Source organism: Cyprinus carpio, chromosome A24 (genome assembly GCF_018340385.1).
Source record: "Cyprinus carpio isolate SPL01 chromosome A24, ASM1834038v1, whole genome shotgun sequence".
NCBI classification, from domain to species: Eukaryota; Metazoa; Chordata; class Actinopteri; order Cypriniformes; family Cyprinidae; genus Cyprinus; species Cyprinus carpio.
Genome location: NC_056595.1, coordinates 22,217,410 through 22,243,415, shown reverse-complemented (window position 1 = coordinate 22,243,415; position 26,006 = coordinate 22,217,410). Strand labels below are relative to the sequence as shown.

General features: G+C 33.3%; 1 protein-coding gene across 3 annotated transcripts in view; it reads right to left on the bottom strand.

Annotated features, from left to right (window-relative positions):
- LOC109101681 (potassium voltage-gated channel subfamily C member 1-like) overlaps positions 1–26,006 on the bottom strand; it is a 51,162-nt gene that overhangs the window by 13,089 nt on the left and 12,067 nt on the right. The window contains exons 3-5 of one of the 3 annotated variants that reach the window (XM_042714712.1): positions 5,520–6,501; positions 3,611–3,799; positions 367–986 (exon numbers count right to left, since the gene is read on the bottom strand). In XM_042714712.1, coding sequence (XP_042570646.1) covers positions 850–986; positions 3,611–3,799; positions 5,520–6,501 — 1,308 coding nt within the window. In that variant the 3' untranslated portion in view covers positions 367–849. Of the gene's footprint in view, positions 1–366; positions 2,361–3,610; positions 3,800–5,519; positions 6,502–26,006 lie in introns of those variants that run through there. The other 2 variants (XM_042714713.1, XM_042714711.1) reach the window with 2 other exon arrangements.

The window sequence follows — 26,006 nt, the reverse complement described above, 5'->3', positions numbered from 1 at the left end:
TTTTAGTATCATTGATATAGTATAGTATGTGTTAATATTATAAATTAGATTTTACTTTCTATTATGCATTTTCACTTTGTTTTTAAATTAAATTTAACTTGTTTTTGTAATTTGTATTACTTTTTGTTTTTGTAATTTTTATTACGTTTATTTTTATTTTTTAATTCATTTTTATTTATTAATTTTAGATTACAATGGCAAAATGCTGCCTTGACAACTAGCTGAAATATAATTAGTTTAATTTGTAATATTTTATCTTATTTCAGTTAACTTTTTATTTCAAGTAACATTTTTTTTACAGTTTTAATTCAGTTTTAGTTAACGATAATAACCTTGAATCAAATAGATGCAAAATAGAAAATAATAATCTATGCTGTGATTTCTTTTTGATTGCAGAACTCTTACCTGTTTCATGCATCATATTAGAGTTAATATTTTGTTTATATCTAAACTGTGTAATTTAAATGGATGGACATTTTATATGCAATACAAATACATAAACCTTAAACTTAGGCCTAAATATTTTTTTATTTTTTATTTTTGGAGTGCCCTAACCCTAACCCTAACCCTAACCCTGTGTTCACAGCATGACACAGAACCAAGAACTCACGCTCATTTTAATTCACCTTGACCTCTATCGACCCCTGACCTTTAACCCTGTGGTGACTTGTTTCAGCACAGCGAACACCAAAACAACCTCTGTTTTTCAAGTCAGTTTTTCTATGTTTTTCTATGTGTGTGCAGTTTTAAGCATTGCCTCGGTGCACATGTGTGCACGTCCTCCATCATGCCAGGGTCAAAGGTCACCGGTGGAGTGAGGGAAACACATTGAAAACACAATAAGCAACGTCACGTCACAACAAACACAACGCACGCAAGCGTATGCACGCACACACACAGCAAGGAGGAGGAGGACGGGGAGAGACAGTTGAACAGTGAGAGAATATATGAAGAAGCCAACATACAAACGCGGGATATGACACAACCTGAAGAAAAAGACAATACAGAGCGTGTGAGATCCCTCTGAAAACACACACACACACACACACACACACACACACACACACACACACACACACACACACACACACACACACACACACACACACACACACACACACACACACACACATACACTGCAGCAGCTGCAGTTCCATTTGTTATTGCAGTGGATCTCATATGACATTAAAAACAATCTTTGTTACACAAACTCTACAGTGTCCAACTTTCTCCCATATGCATGTTTTTCTCATTATTGAGTATGAGGTTAGTGTAACAGAGTAAAGACTGGGTTTCTGCTCTCTTCATGAGATGGTTCGTATATCCATTACTTTAAAGGATATTTCAGCCTAATAATTTTGCCTTTTTTACAGTCATAGAATTACAATAGAAGCCTAGCAGGTAACCCTAACCTCGCAACCTAACCTATCATAATTATCAACCAATATTAGAAATATTTTAATTTATTGGTATCAGTGCTCATTAGTGCTCGTTTTCAATATTTGTACATTAAGATGACCTTTGCCCTATAAACAATTCATTTAATAATACAGTTAACTGTGATCTTTAGCTAATTTAAATAATATCTAGTTTTCATATTATACATTATAAGTTGCATGATCGGACAAATGCACTTTCAGAGTGAGATTTGTGCCGTCTCACTGTATTTGTGCTGAGTTTTTTAGTGTTAAACTGGGTGATAAATTCTCCCCAGTGCACAGACATTTTTGTCATTGACTGTCCAGAGTGGGACAGTCAGCAGTTTAAGAGGTGCAAAAACATACAAGAGCAGTCAGAGAGCATGTGAAACCCAACCTTAAACTCATATTCAGCAGCATTATACAACATTAGATTCATTTCCTTTAACCAATGAAACTAATGACAGTTTGTTAGGACAACAACACAACATCAACACGAAAAATTACAACCATCAACAATGACACACCCATGCAGGTCTAATTGTGTTTGTGTTTGGTTTCTGTCCTAAATGGCTTGAAAAATTAAACTTTATGTGCATGTTTGTTTAGTATATTTCGATTTCTGTGGTTGGTTGTTACCTCTGATTACAATGGTTTGATCCATGCTGAAGCAAAGTTTGCATTAAAGTCCATTCGGCTGTAAGCGGAAGATCGCTGACTGAACTCGTGACTCTAACAGTGCCAAATGGAGTCGGGTTGTGTCGAGGAAAGGGCAACCGGGGATAAATTGGGTTCGGAGAATTGCGCGTGCATGGATCGGACATCGTTTGTGTCATTTGTTGTGCATTTTTAATGCATGGAGAGGAGATTTGTGTGGCTGTCGGAGGTGACAGTACAGGGTCACAAATTTTTGTTGGATGTTGTGCGTAACAACGTTTGTCACTGAAAACAAAAATGAACAGGATCAAGTAAAATGCATTGCAAAAAAATTGAGAGAATGGAAGAATGTAGAGGGTAAAAAGAGGATAGTGCATGTCAGAAAAGAAACAGAAGAAAAACTGAGGAAAATTGACATGCAAAGAACCATTAAACATAAATAGAGAAAGTGAAGAGGAAAAGAAAAAGGGTTAAAAGAAAGATTTTCCACATAACAGTGTGTTTTTAAGGATGTTTTCACACTTGAATCCTAAACTCACCAAATGTACTGTAGATTCCTTGAGGAGGACTACAAAATAATCCAGTTTACTTTGTATTCACATTGTTTCTGGCCTGAAAAGTGGGTTTGGATATCATTTTGACCCATTTTAGTGCTCATTGACTTGCTAAAAGACTATCTGTTTGCTGGTAAATATTTTTGTAATTTCACTTGGTGCTGCTTTTGGTTCAGAAATTACACACTTCACATTTAATCTATTTTATCTAATTTATTTATTATTGTAAAATTAAAGTAAAGGAAGATCTGAGTTTATGTGTGCAGTTTTAAATTATAAAAAAAAATATATATATTATTAATTTAAATGAATTATTCAATTAATTAATTATATTTTTAATAATGAATTTTCTTATATATTTGTATATTTTTTTATTAATTAATTATTATTTTTAAAAATCTACATTAAAATAGCATAAGCTGCTCATGTGCTCATGTCCTGAAAGTATGGAGCTAAAATAGTCTCAAAATTAATGCGTTTGTGGTACATCATAGACAAATGTGTAAGCTTATTCACATTCACAAAAAAGTAAATATATTTGCAAACAGCAATTCATAACTTTATTTGTATTCACTGGAAAAAATATTATAAGATATAAGATATTATAAACATTAACATCATTATTTTCTGAAAATCTGCTTTTGAAACAATTGTGTATAATAAAAAGCGATATATGAATAAATTTGACTTGACATGTAAGTCGGAGTAAATGCTCTCAGCCTCCGAATCCAACCAAGTGTGAAAACACCCTGAGATGTTTAGTGGTTATGTAATCTGTATTTTTGGAGAGATGGACATGAGAGAGATGGCGTGAGATCAGTATGTAAAACTCGGGATGCTTGTGTGTGTGAATTGTGTTAGTTAACTAGATTTTTAAGATCTACTACACTGGGACACTGGGACTGGGCTGAGACTGATGTTCCCTTCACTGCATGACTGCGTGAATGTGTGTAACCCGCATGCAGAAGCACTAAAACGTACCTTTCCGCACATTCCCATCAGTGGGTCGAAACTCCCGTGTGTTGAGGAGGAAGCAGGCTCTGTCCTGCTGGTAGCGTTCTTGTGTTTGGCCCACGGGGCTGCGCTCGTCCGGACTAAGAACCTGATCAATTGTTGGACAGTCCTCGTTTGCTAGAGCGGCGCTGGCTGCGTCACCATTCTGCTTCGAGTCTATGGAGAGACATGAATGAACAGAGAGAAAGAGAGATGGAGAGAAAGTGTGAGGAGGAGGAAGACACATGATATTCAGCAGGAAACAGCTGTAATCAGGTGAAACGTTCCAGCAGAATTAGGTGAAAATAGTATACTAACATAAAAGTTTAAAGCAATAGATCACCCCAAAATGAAAACTGTGGCATCATTTAATCATGGCATTCAAAACCTGTAAGACTTTCCTTCTTTGAGTCGGTGAGTTGAATTTGAGAAGTAAATCAGTCTGATTTCACACCAGTTCTGAGAACTGATTAAACTGAAATTTCACTGAAATGATCTTACTCAAAAAAATGATTTGTTCATAAATCAACATAAAAAAAAATATAAAAAATTAATCCAAGCTCTGTAGCAGCGAATAAGGAATTTATTCACTGTTCCTTACCAGGGTTATTATCGTTAACTGAAACTTAATCTTTTAAAATGTTAAATTTTTGTTAATTAAAATAAAACTGAAATAATAATAATAATAAAATAATAATAATAATATTAGGTCAAAAACTAGAAATGCTGGCTTGGCAACTTATTGAAATGAGGTTGACTAACTGAAACTAAAAGTAAATAAAAACTGAAACTAAACAAACTTAAACTGAAATTAAAATAAATTAAACCTAACAAGTAATATATATATATATAAAAAAACAATAATAAAAATGACAAAAGCACATAACAACATTACTTAAAATGTAATTAAATTGAAAACTAAAAATATATAACTAAAAGCTAATTTAAAATATTAATAAATACTATAATAATATATAAATTATATATATATATATATATATATATATATATATATATATATATATATATAAATTAAATAATTTATTTGTATAATATATAAATAAATAAACAAACAATAAATTTGTTTGTAAAACCTAAGTTCGCCTAAGCTACTCTTTCTGAAAGAGGAAACACCTATCATGTCCTAAACAAAGAAATTACAACGCACCTAATATATCTGGAAATAATGTGATAGCAAAAAGATAAGTTGTTGATGCAGATAGACTAGTTGAGAAAAATAAAACACAAGGCAAGGTTTATGCATTGTACTTTTTCTGTCCTGTACCTTATAGAATGTATGTAGAACTTATATGCAACATGACCCTGTAGAACTATTAGAGACTTTATAAAACGATGAATAATTGATAGGCATAACATTAGCACCTGCAGAAATGCACTCACACACACAAACACATGTGCTTTTTAACATCGTTTTAACAAAACAACCTTGCTGTATATCTTCAGGCTGTGGCTTCTCATGTGTGTGTTTTTTTAATATTATTAAATATCATTTTAATTGATTTGATGTTTCATTTTTAATTATTAAATTCACCGATTTATCTTCCAAATATATATATATAGAAAAAGTTATATAATATATAAAATATTATAAAAATAATATAAAAAATTATATATAATATATATTTATGATATATAAAATATAAATTTTTGTTATTTTTGTTGGTCATATAAACACAAGCTTGGAAATCAACAGAAATAATTATATACATACATACATAAATACATACATATATATATATATATATATATATATATATATATATATATATATATATATCCATGCATCCATTACTCCACCATAATGAGTTTAAAACCAGTCAATGAAAGTTTTTGGTGGTGCATAAGAAAATCTGTGTGTATACCTTCATTCTCTCACCTCTGTTAATCTCTATGATCTCCTCCTGAGCTAAAGGACAGTCCCCCGTCATCCCACTCGAGCCCAGCACGCCACCCAACACGTTACCCAGGATCCTCTGGGGCGAGGCCGTCGCCATGGCGAGGGCATCCGGCTTGCAGTAATTGGGTGAGCCGGGTTGCGGGGCTCGCGGGATGTGTTTGTTCTTCTTTTTGGGCAGCTTCTGCTTGGCCATGGCCAGAGAGTAATACATGCCGAAGTTGTTCACAATGACGGGCACGGGCATGGCAATAGTCAGCACCCCCGCGAGGGCACACAGTGCCCCTACAAGCATCCCTGACCACGTCTCCGGATACATATCTCCATAGCCTAAGGTGGTCATGGTCACCACGGCCCACCAGAAACCAATAGGGATGTTCTTGAAGTTGGTGTGGTTGCTCGCCGTAGGGTCATCCGGACTGGCTCCTATCCTCTCGGCGTAGTAGATCATGGTGGCGAAGATGAGGACGCCGAGAGCGAGGAAGATGATAAGCAGGAGGAACTCATTGGTACTTGCGCGAAGCGTGTGTCCGAGAACCCGGAGACCCACGAAGTGGCGCGTCAGCTTGAAGATACGCAGGATTCGGACGAAGCGCACCACTCGCAGGAAGCCCAACACGTCTTTCGCCGCTTTGGAGGAGAGTCCGCTCAGACTGACCTCTAAGTAGAAAGGCAGGATCGCCACAAAGTCGATGATGTTCAGCATGCTCTTGAAGAACTCGGCCTTGTCGGGACAGAAGACGATGCGCGTGAACACCTCGATGGTGAACCAGATCACACACATTCCCTCCACGTACGTCAGCCATCTGTCCGTCACCACCTCGTACACGATCTCCTCTCTCGTCACGTTCCCGTCCGTAACGTTCTCTGTTTTGTTGTAGATGGTATTAAACGCTTCGTGCGTCTCCATGCAGAAGGTGGAAATGGAGATGAGGATGAACAGAAGGGATCCGCATGCCACATACTGAAAAACGAGAGAGAAAGAGAGAGTTCAGCAGAGATAACTAAAAATGATGGATCAACATACAAAACAAGCAAAAGTTGTAACTCAGCATTTGTTGGGTCTGCTTAAGGCAAGACACTACAAGTAAAAAGCTTTTTTTTTTTTTTCTCCATGCACTGGTCAGTTTTGAGATTTTGGGCTATTTGGCTTTTCATAATGTGTTGTTTCAGACTAGTAAAAAGAAAACATAAAAAAAATGCTTTAAGACTTTATTTTATTGCACTACTGTATCTATTGTCGCCTGTAGATTTAAATTACAATACTTATCTTTAAAGATTGTTTTCTGTAAATAAACCTCCATTTCTGTAGCACTTTCATACACCAAACTTTACAGTTTTAATCCCATCTATATTCTGAAGGTTTTTAGAGAGGGGTTTGTTCATTTATCATTCGCCTGATTTTTTACAACATTTTATCTCTAAAAACATAGTGAAAATGCTTTTTTTTTTTTTTTTTTTTTGGCTGTTGACAGTATTTTCCGATTCATGGAGAAATAATGTCCAAAATCCCCTCAGTAACTATATGTTAACAAAATGAAACAAGACTTTTGAAACGGGCTTTGTCCAATGTTCAGATTTATTTCCTGTAAATGTATTCAAACTAGTGTATATATATATATATATATATATATATATATATATATATATATATATATATATATATATATTCTGTTGTATATTTACAGTACACAGAACATTTCAGAAAACTTGTTTTTAATTCTTAAAATAAATAAATCAACTGGGGAGGCATGGTGATATCCACTAGTTTTCTGTAAAGCTGCTTTGAAACAAATATGTATTGTGAAAGTGCCATGCAAACAAACTTGAATTGAATTAACAATAATGCATTGTTCCGGCAAGCAGATGCTTTTATCCAAAGGAACTTACGGTACACTTATTACCAACACAATCCCTGCGGAGTAACCTGAAGTTAAGTGCCCTGCTCAAGGACACTATGCTAATAGCTAATGACCCAAACCAGCATCCGGTAGTTTCCAGCCTTAAGCTTTAACCACTACAAACAACCGGTAGGATGCAAACCCACAACCTTGCTTCATTTAGAGATATCAATTTGTACTGGAGTCGCATTATGCATTATATATATATATATATATATATATATATATATATATATATTATATATATATATATATTATATATATATATATTATATATATATATATATATTATTACATAACATTTACATTTATGCATTAGGTAGACACCAGTGATATTTTAGCATTAAAGTTTTTTTTTACATTTTGAATTAACTTGCATTTATATATTTTGATTGTTTTTATTTTAAGTTTAGTTTATATTTTAGTAATTTTGTTATGTGCTTTTGTCATTTTTATATATATTTTAAACAATTCTATTTAATTTATATTTAATACCCCAACTTAAACCCATTTTATTAGGTTTTTTTTTTTTTTTTGTTAAGTTTTTGTTTATGCTTTCATCTTAAATTTTATTTTATTTTTAGCTTTATTCCAATTAATGAAAACACATACCGAATGAAACTTAAGTTCTTAAAGGACTCAAACTGCAAATCTCAAAGCTATATAATCAAGAAGTTACAATTAATGAACAAGTAAGTTATAACAAAACTAGGAATAAATTAAAAATCACATTCTGATAAGTTGACACAATCTTCAGTATCTAATATGATAAAACAAAATTTATAAATCACCTTTGGAAAATTTGAATTTATATGCTGCCTCTCTACTGTATATCGACTAAAGCATAACTAAGAGTTTCCCGTTCAATGCTGTTTATTAAGGGCTCTGTCCTTGACATCATTTGATTTCCTCTAGACATTGATTGCTATGTATACGAGATCAGTTTTCATAGCCATGATGACTATTCATAGCTTCATATATCTGTGAAATCAGATGTACCTGAAAGACCTATTTGTCCAACACTGAGATCTGGTAAAACAATATGTTTCTGTAAACAGATACATACAGTATCATAGCTTTGAACTGCAGATTCTGTGATCAATAAAACATTTACAGAATTATACATTAAACTCTGTTTTTAAAGATAAAATTGTCATTTATCACAAAATCACACTTGAGTGAATAAACAGGTAAATTTAAAATAATTATATAATTAAATAATCATAATTAAAAACAATTATATTATATCAAAGACTGTTTAAAAGATGGTTTAAAAATTACTTAAAACTTAAAATGCGTCTTCATGTAAGTTAAATATCAATTTCTCACTGAACTTTTGCAACAAACTGAAATAAATAAAGTACTAGAGTACTACAATGGCTAAAACTGAAATAAAAATAAAGCTAAATAGAAAGTTATGTACAAAATAAATAAAATTACTAAAACTGAAAAAAAAAACCCTACATTTTAAAGTTAATTCAAAATATGAATAAATATTATATAAAGTATAGCTATAATATTACTATAACAATATATACATCATGTTATAAAAAATATATAGTACATGGTATAATACATAGTAATATACATGGACCACAATAATACAATAGTAATATTATTAAATATTTTAATAATAATTAAACACTAATAAAAAAGACAAAAGCACATAACAAAATTACTAAAACTAAAATAAAAAACTGAAAACGTAAAAATTAAAGCAAATTCAAAATATTAATGAATACTATAGCAGTATTTAAATAATACTAAAATAACTACTACTACAACAACACTAATACTAAAAAAAAGACTGACCATAGGATTGAAAAACATGTATATATTCTAGATTTAATTGTAACTATTTTCCAAAAAGTTAATATTAATATTTATAATATTACAATATTATTTACAGTTATAATAATATAATTATAAAGTTAAAAGAATATAATAATTATATAGATAATAATAATAAAATATAGATAATATAAAAATAATGTATAATTCATATTTATAAAGATCACAATGACTAGTAGTAGTAGTAGTAGTAATAATAATAATTATCATCATCATCATCAATTTCATCATTCCAGCAGGAGAAACCCTCTCCTGGTCCCTGGATAGTCATTCCTCTGTATTTGGTCCACTTAAAAGTGTGCCAGAACCTAAACTAGGTCCTGACATACACACATACACACAGAGAACTCTGATCTACATTAGTCTCATATAGTCTCTCACCTGAATTCTCTTTTACACACAAATTTACATTCAATTGTAACCCACAGAATAAAGCCCACTGAAGGCTCAGGGCTGGTGTGTGACGCCTGTCAGGAAATCACCCTGTTATGATAAGTTTTTTGTGTGAAAAGTCGAAAACTGCCAAAAATGTCACATTCATGTAACCATCTGATCGTGCAAGCAATTTCGCAATTTCAAATTCATAAGCCTTCACTTGCTGAGTATAATAGAGAAAGATCAAACATGCATTTATATAGAGATCACACACACACACACACACACACACACACAATCAGAGCCACTCATGTGCATGAACTGTTCCAGGCAGTGAGGACACACAGGGCTGAAAGCTTCTCCTCCACTCCACCCCTCTATCTGCTCGCTCCATTTATCCCTCCATCCAAGACTGCTTTGTTTCACAGGCTGCCCAGGATTTGTACTGAACCGTCTCCCTCCCTCTATAATACACACACACACATTTGTTTCTCTATCGTGGTGGAGACTTTTCATGTGCTAAAGATATTTTTCTACCTATTTCTATAATGACATTTGTAAACTTTAGCATTTTAAGTTTTCATGAATATACTTAGTGGTACACTGTAAACAAAGATGTTTAAGTTGTAAAAGATCACTGGAGTATGTTTTACAAGAAAATACTTTTTCATACAATTTCACATTTAATTCAACAGGTTAATTGCAGTGTCTTTCTAATTATTTGTGAAATGTAACAATTTCTGAGTTTAAAAAATAGTTTGAAAGTATATTCTGGACCTTTTTTTGTTGTTGTTGTATAAAAATGGTTTTCAAATTTATAGGTAAGCACATTTATTTTTTTTTATCACATTTGCAGCATACTGTATATAATCACTCTAAACTATCTTAAAATAAGAAATATTTGGAATTATGCAACAAGAAAGAAAACACTATTTTACACTAATAAACACTGTTTGTCTTTTTACTTCAAAATTCACATTTAATTCAATGTATCAATTGCAGATTATTTGTAATTATTGGTGATATTTACAAACAATTTCAGAGTGAAAATTGTTTTATAGTAAATCCTATGCCATTTTTTTTCAGTGTCATAAAGTGATTTTCAACATGTATAGTCTAGGTGAGCACACATTTCTTTCTTTTAATATTTGCAGCACATAAAATCACTCCAAACCAACTTTAAAAGGGAAATGCAAACAGGAATATGGGAAACAAATCAAAAAAGAGCAGGAGAGAGCACAGTGAACAACAGATCTGAAGTGGACAGCTGCTGATCTCAGGTGAACATGAATGCTCAACTCTTTTTTTATGTAAAGTACCTGCCTCATCCCATAAGCTCTCTCTCTCTCTCTCTCTCTCTCTCTCTCTCTCTCTCTCTCTCTCTCTTCAGTTTCAACCTGACCTAGTTACAGACTGCTGCAGTAACCAGCTTCCTTTGCCCAGGTCCCCCTCTCTCCTCATGCATCTCTTTCTCTGTCCATATTGGCTGCTTAAATGAGGGAACTAGTTAGTCAACAAACCAGTTGCATGTTTAAGTCACAATCTCTGGTACTTTACAACCTTTGCAACATTTATTCACATTTGCATGAAATACATGAAATACCAGCATACTGCATACTGTAAACTACCTATTATTTTAAATAACAAGCCCGATTTATTATACACAAGCACACATTTCTGTGAAAATTCATGAATCCATTCTTAAACTGAATTGATTGCAACAATTAATGCAATACTTAGCGCGTCTTTCATGAATGAGGCTCAAGATGTGTAAAGGCATGCAGTATGCAAAGATAAATGAAAGCATGCTTACAACTTATACCCAGTCATGATCACAGAAATAAATATATTTACTAAGCATTTTTTTATTCAATTTTGTGTAAATGTTGTAACTTCTCTGCAATTTCATTACTTCACTGAAGTGTCAAATCTTAGTTAAAAGGGTCAGTTATTTTTGATTAACCAACTGAAATATGTCCAAAAACACAGTATTAGCATAGTACAATGTACAAAAATGTGGTATTACCATGACACCATATTGAAAAACATGGTATCGCCATGCTTCCCTGCCAAAAACATGGTATGATGGTACTCTGTGTAAGTGCGTGAGTATTTGCTGCAGGCGTCTGCACTGGAGCGATGCTCGCTATCGTTCTGTCTTTGCTGCAGGAAGGGGAGGCGAGCACAGTGGTTGTCATGGAGACAGTGATGAAGCTGTGCTGCGGTAAACACACGTCATTAGAGCCACGTTAACACTCGTGTGCACACAGTTTCACACACAGAAGCAGAGAGGGCACACGTGTGGTGCAGCACCATACAGTGAGCGAGACGTTTAAATAAACGCAATCACTCACAGCATGTGTGAAAGTCACTCGTCACTGTTCTTTCCTGTTTCCAGCCTGCTTTTCCCCCTAATCTTTCTTTCATTGGCCAGGGCTCTGTTAATCTTCACCATAAAGCAGCAAACGGATGTTAAAGGAAAATGAAATGAACATTCAGTCAACTTACATATCATTCAAAACTCATATTGTGATAATTTTGCAGTTGAACACAGGAGATATTAGCAGGATATCCAGACTATTCACACAATGAATGAATCAATCAATCAATCCATCCATCCATCAATCAATCAATCAATCAATCAATCAATCAATCAATCAATCAATCAATCACAGTGTCAAGCTCCAAGAAAAGACACAAGAGGACCATAAAAGTACTGTAGTTCATACAACATGCACACTACTGTATATACCAAAAGACACACAGAAGTTTGGGGTAGGCAAGATATTTGAATGCTTTTGAATAAAGTATTTTATGCTCACCAAGGCTGCATTTATTTGATCAAAAATACAGTAAAAATTCAGAAACTTAATGGGATACTTCAACCTTCAAACGTTAGCTAAAAAGTTAATGATGATTTTGATTATTTTCCTTTAAAATAAATATTGAAATGTAATATTTTTATTATTTCATTAATTATTAGTTTTTTATCAATTAGCAAACCCCAGTTTAAGAATCACAACTTTAAGGGAGCAACCGAAACGTTTTTGTACTACATTTGCTAAAATGTGCAGGGTACTGTATCCCACAATGCAAAGCATCCTATTGTGCCATTTCCAGTGTGATGAATGAACTTAATGTAACAGCCATGTTTTTTAACATCTCTTGACTCATTATTTCATCACACTGCCAAATGAAAGCGGTAGTTCAAAAATGCACTGGAAAACTGCTTGCCACTTGTTAAATGAAATAAATATGCACATAAATTAGCAGTGAATACTGTTTTATATACACTGTGCAGTAAGCAGCACACACTTCATGCTGAACATGAGCACAGTGTAACAGTACATCAGCACCTTCAGGGATTATTATCCAAACACGCTCCCTCAAGACTTCTGGGTCAGATCATTCCTGCCAACAAAAGTACAACCTTCTCACACATTTTAAAGGGCCCTTTCCTGTTCGGGTCAAAGTATTAGTGTGACGTCAGGTTGAGTTCGGTACATCTGACCACTAATTGAGGTGCGGTAGCCTGAAAACATCAGGATGCTTATATGGATGCAATATAAAGTCAAGAGAGGACCACATCTGACACTAGGAAGAGTTATATTACAAAACGCACAGTTCAAACTCTCAAGATAGAATGAGACACATTTAAAAGATGGTAAATGCTGATAAACATATAATCGAAATTAAAGCTGTAGTTGCTACATTGCTCTTCAACTGTAACGCTTTTTTGGCAATTTTTCTTTATATTCTTTAGGATTAAAAAAAAAAATCAAAATTTCTAAATTCAATTATAAAATCACCGTAACATTCTAAAGTGGCTTATTTACTTAAAGGGATAGTTCACCCAAAAAAGAAAATTCTGTCATTATTTACTCACGCTCAGGTTGTTTCAAACCTGTATAAGTTTCTTTTTTTCTGTAAAACACAAAAAAAGATATTTTTAAGAATATGGGTAACCAAACAGATGATGTCCCCATTGGAAGGGAAATATATAATATATATATATATATATTATATATATATATATATATATATATATATATTATATAATGGAAGTCAATGGGGACCATCAGCCTTTTTTTTTTTTTTTTTTTTTGAAAAAATTATATTTTTTTGTGGGTTCAACAGAAAGAAAAATAAAACTTATACAGCATTGAAACAACTTGAGGGTGAGATTTTCATTTTTGGGGGAACTATGCCTTTAATGAACCGCTCTAACTGAATAATGATTTGGACAATCTGAAATTTTAATGAAATTTAATGACTGAATAACATTTTAAATGAAATTTAAATTTAAATCAAATTTATACATATCTACAGATGCATATAGACACTGAATAGATGCTGTAGAATTGCACACATATACACACTCATGCATCAGCATATAGGAGGAAATATATCAAGCTGCCTGTCACATGGTAACAACCCAAAACATCAGAAGAGACACCTGAGAGAGATGGAGAGAGAGAGAGTGATCGGTCATTTGATGTAACACAGGACACTGCGGGATACTGAAGGTCATAGGGGGACAGTGTGTGTGTGTGTGTGTTTGTGTGCCTGTGTGTGAGATGGCATGCATGTCGGTAGCACGTTTATAATGACAGACAGCAGCATGCAACTCTCGTTTACACATGCATTGGTGCACAATAAAATACACCACATTCAAAAACACACCTCTATACAAAAAAAAACACACTTTTTTTGTTAATTCCTCAACCAATCCTAAAAACATTTCATTAGTTAACACCTTGTGTATAACATGATGCACAAAAGTGTGCATGCTTGCAGTGCAAGCAAGAGAGCTCATGCAGTGTTGCATGCTCGCAGGTGTTGCATGTGGGGCCGTCAAAGCGTTCTGCCTGTTTTGTATTCTCTTTAGAACACTGCAGTGTTGCCATGTACGTTTGTCCTTGCGACACAACGCCCACCCCTTTTTCACTGCTTCCATCTCATTCACTCACCTCTTTTACTTGCAGTCTCTCTATTGCTCTCTCTCTTTCTCTCCTCTCCACTCTCATCTCACTCTATCTTTGTCCTTATTCTAACTGAGAGCTTTTCCGACCAAGAATTGCTTTGAAAGAGAAATAGCAAAGTCACGGCATGCACAAGCACATGACAACATGGGAACTCTTTTAATCTTGCCATTAAAATGTGCATTACATGTGTGTGCTGGTGCACTGAGATGAAGTACAGTAAAAACAGTACTTTTGTTTAAAAAATACAGCATAAAAAGTAAAACTGTGAATTTTTTTTACAATTTAAAATAACTGTTTTCTGTGTTATTATATTGTATAATGCAATTTATTCCTGTGATCAAAGCTGAATTTTCAGCATCATTACTCCAGTCTTCAGTGTCACATGATCTTCAGAAATCATTATAATATGGCGATTTGCTGCTCAAGAAACAGTTCTTATTATCAGTGCTGTAAACAGTTGTGCCACTTAATATTTTTCAAAGGTTTTGAATAGAAGAGAAATAGCAAAGTCACAGTGATAACTTGGGAATCATGCCATAAAAGATGCATAACATACACCTGTACATGTGTGTGCTTGTGCACTGAGCAGAAAGTCAGAGTGATGAATTCAGCATTGGCTATGCTGGACTCTATTACATCTATCCTGAAGGAGCAGATGGTTTTTGCATGCACACACACACACACACACACACACACACACACACACACATTGCCCCTCGCTAAAGAGACTTGTGAGTGATCTGCAGGACCACTGGGAACATACAAATGCACATATGAAGCTTAAAATAACAGGCATGTCTGAATGTGTGCATACATTTATATATAGTCTATCTATCTATCTATCTATCTATCTATCTATCTATCTATCTATCTATCTATCTATCTATCTATCTATCTATCTATCTATCTATCTATATATATATATATACATACACTTGTCCACTTGTCCAAGGTCATGCCTACATTATATTTGAAGGTTCAGTAAGAGAACAAGTGTGTGTGTGTGTGTGTGTGTGTGTGTGTGTGTGTGTGTGTGTGTGTGTGTTTGCCCTTGTCCTGTCTCACAGACATGGACACTTTGGGACAGTTCTCCTGAGTCAGCAAAAGTATATAAAAATAAATAAGCAAACCAAAAAATGAGGGCAAAGAGAAGACAAATGATGTCAAAACTAAAGATTTGGGTCACTAAACTAGCGATTATCAAACAGACAGTATGTATTTTATCAACCACTGAGAGTCTCACAAAAGCTTTTTTGGCCTGTAAAGGACAGTACAAAACAAAACGAAACACAAAACAAAAAGTACTGTAGAACATGTTTTTTTTTTTTATCTTTTTTTGCTGCAAACAATCCACACAAGCCTCAACTGAAAAACAGGAAATCCTGTTAGACATTCCCAATATTCCACACTGCATTACCGATCGAACATCCTCACATATAGATATGAAGCATCTGTATGTGAGTGTTTGAGTCAGACACCAGGCTGTGATGCTGCTGCTCTGATGTGGCTCAGCAGGATATGATCTCATCTCCACAGGAAGTTCCAATTATCACCGAGATGAAATTACCCAGCAGGTCCGAGCTCAGGCTCCCTGTGGAACAGACATGAAACTGAAGAGATCGACTCATTGACACACACACCTATGTCAGGGAAAACCGAAACGCTTTCTGTCGAATCTTTCGAAGCCCTGGCGCCAATCACAGTCTGGTGCAAGTGAGCGAATCTCCAATACACCATCAGTCAAAAGCCTGGAATAATTAAGCTTTTTAATGTTCTTGAAAGAAGACTCTTATGCTCACCAAGGGTGCATTTATGTCCTCAAAAATACAATAAAAACAGTAATATTGCAAAATATTCTATAATTTAAAATGTAATTTTTTTTCTGTGATGAAAGCTGAATTTTCAGCATCATTACTCCAGTCTTCAGTGTCACATGTTGTTTCTTGAGCAGCATATTAGAATGATTTCTGAAGGCTCATGTGACACTGAAGACAGGAGTAATGATGCTGAAAATTCAGCTTTGCATCACAGAAATAAATTACATTATAAAATATATATATAAATAGAAAACAGATATTTTACATTTTAATAATACTTCACAGTTTTTTTTTTACAGTATTTTTGATCAAATAAATGCAGCCTTGGTGAGCATCATCTTTGAAAAACATTTAAAAAAAATCATGATTACTCCAAACTTTTGACCAGAAGTGTACATAAAATGAGAGGTTATGAACCCGCAGACCAGGACTCATCACGGAGGTGCCCTTCAAGGACATCAAGAGGAATGTGGTGGGACAGCTGTGTAAATCGGCTGAGGGACATGACTGTATACTTGTCTTTGTCAATTAAGCAACCAGGAGCCAGAATGCAGGGCCCCTGGGAGACACCAGATCCAAGTCCGTCACATAAGAGCTGTTCATCCGCTCATCCTTTCAAGCCATGTCAAGACTGCAACTAAAATATTCATGGATCAGGGCGCCAGTGTCTCTGAGCTCATGATGCTGTGAGCTGCTACAGGTGAAGCTGCTCCGGACCTCAATGAAGAACACTGAGATCCCTGCGACCACTCACTCATTCACAGGAGAAGAGGAATTTACTGAATTGCAATGGAGCCAAATCAAAACAGGTAATGCATCAAATGTTTTTCCACTATGATGCACAAAAGTTAAATACGATGAAATCTACACTAAGTCTATCTGTACTAATACATTTCAAAAGTTTGGGTTCAGTAAGGTTTTTTTTTTCTTTTTTGAATACTTTTATTTGGTAAGGATGCATTCAAAAGATCAAAAGTAAAGACATTTATAATATTACAAAACTTAAATTTCTTTAATCAAAGAATCCTAAAAATAAACGTATCACAGTTTCCACAAAAATATGAATCAGCACAACTGTTTTTAATGTTGATAATAATAAGAAACGTTTTATACACAGCAAATCAGCATACTGGAATGATCTAAAAGGATCATGTGACACTGAAGACTGGAGTAACGATGCTGAAAATTCAGTTTTGATCACAGAAATAAATTAAATTTAAAAATATATTACAATAGAAAACAGTTATTTTAAATTGTAATAATATTTTACAATATTACTGTTTTTAATTTTAATGAAAAAAAATGCAGTATTGGAGAGCAAAAGAGACTTAATATTGCCCTGTTTAATTTTTTCAGTGTAAGAATTTATGTAAGTTTTACCTGCAATTTACACAGATACAAAATTTAAATATTTTACTAAATTTATTTGACTCAAAATTCATTTAATAAAAAAAGAAGAAAAAAGAAAATATATGCAAGGCACTAAATATTTTATACTAATTTTGTCTTGTTCAAGGATTTCAAATTTCATGAATTTATTCATACATAAAAGTCTGCATTTATTTGATCAAAACAGGAATTTGTGAAATATTATTACACATAACTGTAATAAAACTGTAATAAAACTAATAAAATAACGGTTTTCTATTTTAATATATTTTAAAATGTAATTTATTCCTGTGATGCAAAGCTGAATTTTCAGCACCCATTAAGCATTGAATGCAACCATTTTTTACTCAGAAATTAGTTTTCCTTTCTGTTTAATTAATAAGAACAAATGACTTTTTAATTAAATCTGCAAACTTTAAAACAGTAAGGCCTTAAAAAATATTTTTTCAAACTTTTCAAACAAGGCTTTGTCAAGCCAACATTCAAAAATTTGGAAATTACCATCAATTAATTTTAATTGTACAGTACTTCCTTACATTCAATTTGTCTTGCAAATCTGCATTCTGTCTTTTAGTTCAAGTCAAATTCCTGTAGACGTCCAGCCTCCCTTTGCTACCTGGTTTGTTCATGCTTGGCACCTTAAGCATCAGCAGTAAACAGCCGCCATAAACCCTCAACAAACATATGGACACTTCTGTCCTCTGTGTTTGTGTTCATTACATGGGTTAAACCTACAGTACTGTTATTGGCCTGAAAGATATTTCTTTGTCTCTTGGAGATGCACTGCTCTGCGAATCTATGCATTATGTCAAAATCGAGTTATGACTGGAAATGGGTCTTTTAAACTATGATCTGTCCTGTGACAGTTGAGTGTGGCTCAAATACATGGAGATTCAGAGAAAATGGAGTGTGAAAATCAATCAAAATGAACTTTGAAGGCACTTTTCTCTGTTAAAGTGTTTCTCTGTTATGGCATTTGGCCTTTGTGGAGCAGTGGAGTCGCCATGACAGATTTAACACGCCAAAATTGAGTAAAGCGCTGATGTATGTGTTAGAGTTTGTGCATGCATGTTTGACGAATATATGAGTGTTTTATGGTCAGACAAACTGGTGCAAAACTCAAAGCTGATGGACCAGAATTAGAGCTGTCCCGAGATCAGGATTAGAAAGCACAACGGACAGTTTCATTTACATTAGACACAGTTATTTGTTAAAAAAGTGAGTAAAGTGTCTTCAATTCATTTTGGAATTATGGGGTTGTATTTTTACTTACAATAAATCAAATCATGCATCATTTTAAACTATTAACTCCCATTAAAAGTTTTCCAGTTCATGTACTTGAGCTTAATTCTATTCAGCTCAGTTATGATTAGGGTTACAAAGGGGTGCAAAATTTCCGGTAAATTCCTGGAAATATTCCAAAATTTCTGGAATATTTCTGAAATTTACCGGAAATGTTTCACCTTTTTGCAACCATAATTATGATTGACATTTAATTAACAAACTTTAAAAAAATTAAAAATTAAATTATAAGTGTTGTCTTGGCTAAAACTAAATCTAAAACTGAAATAAAAACAAGAAATATTTTACAAAACATTTAATTTAATTTTATTTAAAACTTCAAAATATTAATAAAAATATATGAATACCACTAATCTGTTATTATACTGTTATTTCACAATCAAACGTTGTTGTGTTCATGTACTTCAAGCTTAACTCCATTCAACTCTATGTTCTATTTAATCAACAAGTAATGTCAATGATATCTTAACTGCAAAATTCTAAAGCATTTTAGCAATAAAGCTAAAATAATGCAAACTATAAATTTTAAATAAAAAAAAAAAACTTTAAAATGTTCTCTTGGCAACTAACTAAAATAAACAAGATGAAGTGAAAGTAATAAAATTACTAAAACTAAAACAAATAAAAGTAAAACAAAAGTGAAATAAAAAGTATATTAAAAAAACACAATTTAAAACAATATTTTTGAAAATAACTACTTTTTACAACTGAAAATAAATTCAATTCAACTAAAATTTTTAAATACAAATAAAAGGGAATTCAAAACATTAACATATAATATAATTGTATATAAATACGACTAAATTATGCTATTATTTTTATTTTGTGTGCATGCATTTCAAGCTTAATAGTATTTTAGGTTTTATTTTCTAAATAAATGAGCAAATTAATTAATTAATTAATTAAAAATGATTCTCTGCTGTGCACAAGTGTCCTTACATGAGTCCACTATGTGTTGAATAATATTCACAAGTTTACGCAAGAATGCAGTGTTTGTGTTAAAGGTGTACATGTGTCAGCAGAGCTCTGATGTCCCTTCATTCTCTAGATTAAACACAGTGTCCCGGACTAAAGTGCAAATGTCACGAAAAGCTGCCCAGAGCAGTATGTTTAACAGGACTGCTCTGCATGGGACTAAGGCACCTAATGTCCAGTATGTATAAACAAAAAAAAAAAAAAAAAACACCAACACTGACAAAATGACAAAAAGCACATAAAATGCACATGAAAAACTTCAATTAAACTAAAATTAAAATGAAAAGACAAATAAAAGCCCATTCAAAATACTAATAAATACTATATATATATAATTTACTATAAATAAATCTATACATAATCTATATATCTATGACATGTTAGATCATTTAACAGTGCGTTTGTAAGTGAGCCAGAAATGTCTCCTATATATGGAAGACAGATGACAAACAGGTGCCCAGTAAGACTTTGCAAATCTCAGCTCTTTTCCAAGCAATATGTCACTTGAAATCAAGCCACAAGCATCATGTGATTTGTTTGTACCTTTTTCACACACGCTGCCTGCGATCTGTATTCACGGTGCTGTGTGCATGTCGCTTGTTACTTTACTTTAAAAACAACCAGCTCTTCCTCACTAAATTACAGCTGAAACAAAAAAGTATTTGGACATTTAAGCCACAATGTGATAATAAGCATGAGATAATAAATTAACAGAGCAAACAGCATCTGCTGCACAAGCTTTTTTTCTTCACTAAAGTCAATTTCCTTTATCCACTGGTGTTTTATCTAATGTAATGGCATTCACACATGTAAATGTGTCTTAAAGGGACAGTTCACCCAAAAGTGAAAATTCCTTTTCTGTAGAATACAAAATAATTATTTTTGTCCATACAAGTGAAATAACACTAGGCTCTATTGACAACTTTCAAAATATGATTTGCTCTACAGAAGAAAGTCATATAGGTTTGAAATGACATGAGGGTGAGTAATATATATATATTGCTTTAAGTGTCCAAAAACGTTTTGGGATCAATGTATGTAACCTATCCACTGTGCTTTCTATGGTAGCCCATTACCACCATGAAATAAAAATAAAAAGGTAATTTCAACTATTAACTCACAATTCAGACTTTTTTCTCACAGCTCTGAAAAAAAAAGAAGAGATATAAATTGAATTGCAAGATATAAACTGAAAAATCTGAGAAAAAGTCTGAATTGTGAGATATAAGCTTGCAGTTGTGAGAAAAAAATTCAGATTTGCAATTAGTGTTTATATTTCGCAATTCTGACTTTTTCTTGAGAACTGCGAAAAACAAAGTCTGAATTAAAAAGTCGCAATTACTTTTTAATTACTGTGACAGAAACATGCTTCCATAGCTTTCAATAAAAACAAAGTCCTTCCAAAAAAGGAATAAAATTGACCACAGAACTTAAGTCACAAAATAGTAAGACTCAATCAAAACTTGTTGGGGAGTAACTAGTTACATGTAATGGCGTTACATAATTTAATTACGTAAATGTAACTTTAATCTGTTACAGTTACTGAATTTTTTTTAAATTTAATTAAATTACAGTTAATTAAAGATTACAAAAGGAATTAATATTTACTATTTCTTAATATTCTTAATATTATTTTAAACCTGTATTTAACCTCAGAATGATCTCAAAGTAAAAAGAGGTGCTAAAGTCTGATTTTGTGGTGGCTGTGCTTTAAAATTAAATTATTATAATCTTATGTCAAGACGTGACGGATTTTGAAAGTCTAACACTAATAGTACAAATTTAGAAAAGTAATCAAATGTAATCAGTTACATTAATAAATTAAACTACAAATACAAACTACTTATTACATTTTAAATAGGGTAACTTGTAATCTGTAACCTATTACATTTCCAAAGTAACCTTTCCAACACTGGATATAGATAAAGAAAAAACTATTGAAACTCTTAAGCATCAATGTAAATGTTTATGGGATAAGTATTGATCTCTGTGTGGTCATATATGATTCATACATTAGAGGATTTGTTCTTAATAACCTTCAGAAGAGTCATGTGCCAGTGAACAGTATTACAGTGCAGTCAGCTGAATGTGTGTGTGTTTGTGTGTGTGTGTGTGTGCTGATCGCATGCCTTCAGAGAGACAAAGATCCAAGCGATCCATAAACGATCAATCAGCAGACCACAGAAGTGAGGGAGGAAGGCATCCGGTGCCTTTAGTCATAACTGAAGATGTTAAAATGAATCCATAAAGCATTCCTCAACCCCCATCCTCTCATTTACAGCCACTCCCCCTCTCAAATGTCCATCTCCTTCAATCTCTCACGGCTCTGCTTCCTCCAGCTCCCTTTTTTTCCTCTCATATTCCTTACATCTGACCCTCTCTCGCTCATCTCCCATGCTAGTGCACAGCTCGGGCTGCTGGTGAGCAGTATTGCATGCAAGTGTGTGTGTGTGTGTTCAAGCTTCGTGTGTGTTGGACTGCTGTTGGTGTGAATCACATGCAGATTATCGCTCGGCTCATAAATGTTTCACACTTCACCCGTGCTATGAATCTATAGCGAGTGGCTTTAAATCATGCCAACAATATCCTTGCATTCACCTCTGCCTCCTTTTTTTTTACAAGCATGTCTCTTTGTCTTGTCTAGTCCTCCTAGATTTGAGTGTAGGTTACAGAGGGCTGTCATGTACTAATGCATGACCGGAGAGAAACAGAGCACAGTCATACTGCTGAAATGCTTTCTGAGAAACTGTGTTTGCACTTCACAGAGCATTATCTTTATTTTCACTTTTTTTTTGAGAGAGAGAGAGAGTTTTGCATAAAACAAATAAGTATTATTTGTCAAACATGAGTAGAATGAATTTCTGTGTAAATCACAGGCAAAATCATGATGTAAACTGGTGCATTTAATTAAATGTAAACAGCAGCAATGGTTTTATCAGTGATTTACCGAAAATTTGTTCTTCTATTTTTTTATGAATAAGTTTGAAAAAGTGTAAAATAGTGTTTATTTAAATTCACCATCTTATTTGAAACTGAAATAATTTGGCGAATATTTTAGCGCAAATAATTTTTTTTCTGAATTTTGAGTAAATATTGAGTAAATTGTTGCATTCAATTCAATTCAATTTAATTCAATGGAATTCAATTTATGTATGGATAAATTGAAGAATGATTTACTCAGAAATTTGTTACATTGTTTTCATAAACATGGGCCACTAAGAGTAAAAAATGTCATGTTTAATAAATAAAATTATAAAAAAGAAAAAAAAGTAATATAAATGAATTTTGAATCAAATAAATGTGGTAAAATATTCATAAAACATGAGCAAGAGTAATGTGTTAATAGTACAAAAAACTGTTACCTAAATTGTTGCACTGAAAATGGTTTCAATTTAAATTACTGTATAAAACCTTTTTTTAATGTTCTCGAAAGAAGTCTAAAAATAGTAATATTGTGAAATATTAAAATTCAAAATAACTGTTTTATATTTGAAAATAACTTTAAAATATAATTTATTTCTGTGATGCAAAGCTGAATTTTCAGCATCATTACTCCAGTCTTCAGTGTCACATGATCTTCAGAAATCATTCTAATATGCTGATTTGCTGCTCAAAGAAACATTTCTGTTTTTTTTTTATCAGTTTTGATCATTTTGTCGTGCTGCTTCATATTTTTGTGGAAACTGTGATACCTTTTTTCAGCATTATTTGAAGAACAGAACTTTAAAAAGAACAGCATTCATTTGAAATAAAAATATTTTGTAAAATTTTTGTCTTTACTGTCATTTTTGATCAATTTAATCCATCCTTGATGAACAAAAGTATACATTTCTTTCAGAAAAAAAATAAAAGAAAACAACTTTTAAACAGTATGTATGAATGGATTTAGAAATAATTTACTCAGAAATTTGTTGTCCTTATTTTTATGAATAAAGCCCAATATAAGTCATTTAAATTGAGCATTTTATAATTCAGCTGCATTCCATACAATACATCTACATTAGTCTCTCAGCACTGGACATTAAAAAAACGTCATTCGACCACTAATTGATTGTGCGTACTATATGTGACTACATGCATGTTAATGCTTGCATGCACACGCCAACAACTATACAGTAAACACCGGCTGACAACACAATGAATGAACTGTGGCAAATATTGACCTGCCAGTGACATTTGGACAATGGAGATGCATTCCTCAGGTATAAGCCATGTCTAAATCCATCTGCAAGTGCACAAGCACACAGCAGACAGCGTATGTGCATATGTGCATATGTCTCGTCAACAGTATGTATATGTATATACAGAAGTTGCTTTAAAGCTCTGTCCAAAAATTCCCACAGTCAGGACATTATATCTGGTTTTAACAAGGAAGATGAGAGCTCCTCTATGACATAAGATGTTCAATTAGACAGCCATGCATCTCAATTTCATCTAAAATACATGAAAGACAATCTACAGCATGCAATAATCAGCAAATATGCTGATAAACTGACTTGTATGTGAGTCAACGTGGACAAATGGACATAGATTTTCTATATATACAAAAAAGAAAATTCCTGTAACACAACCTCAAGTCACTTCCTCAGCAGAATCTGATACATCCACACAGTGTATGAACACACTAGGGCATTTGTTTTCAAATATTTGACCATGTCTCAGGGCAAAAATGTGAGTGATAGTCTATCATATTCGTGCAGTATCAATCAAATGCACCCTGTCTCTGCAGCAGCTCCCATATTAGTGGTTATAATCGCATCACACTGAATGTAAGCATCCGTTATTAGCTCAAAAAAACACAAGCCTGCATTTAAATGAAAATTACCAAGGACGCGATTAAGAAACAAGTGTCTGTGTTTGCTGCGTCGGGCATCGGAAGCATTAAAGATTCATAAGAGCAGCGGGTTTATGGGCTATAAATGCAGTAACGGTTTTGTGGTTGCTACTGTAAGGTGCAACACTTTAAAACAGCTGAAACAAAGAGCGTGCAGATGGATCTAAGAGGGGGCTCATGCTCAATGGCCCACGATAACATACAATTACACGCATAAATATGAGGCTGGTGTTCGTTTGATGGTGGTGCAATGTGTGATTCTAGGGAATATCCACTGGCAGTGCTGATTTCACTTTGACAGGCTGATAACTGCTGTCGTGAAAACTTTATACACTCACTGCAACAGTCTGAGGATGAAGGATGAACATGACAAACATCCGTTATTGCACTAATTACTCATCTAATGAGACCTGTAACCTCAGGTTAAATGTCTTGATCAAGGACAGTTCACAATCTCACAACTTTTCAATTATTAGCTCAGATCTTTAAGTACTCCCAAACACAATTACTTACTCATTAGTCATTTATCTGACACTTTCATCCAAAGCCACTTACTGTACATCTATTAAATGACATATCCTTTCTCAAGGGCACAATGATGGTTCAAAGCTATGGCGTTTGAACCTACAAACTTTCAATTACCAACCCAGACTTTAACCATTAGGCTGAATCACATTAGAGTACACTAAACTACAAAGTTACACACTCACCAATGCATATTCTGAGGAACACAGCATCTGGATTTACTAATTAAGTAAAAACAATCTGAAATGCACAACAGAACAACCCTTCTGAGGTTTCAACCAACTAACTTTCATCTTCTATCCTACTAACTAGCAATTTGAGATAACTGATGTATAAACCAAGAAGCTGTGATCCAAATCAGGTACGTTTTCAGCACACCTTGTGAAGGAACAAGACTGTACAGATTTACTAATTACTCATTTAGTTGATGCTTCCATCCAAAATTACTTACAGTACACTAATTGCCTGAGGTAAGATGTTTTATTCCAAGGACAAAATGATTTTTGATCAATGCT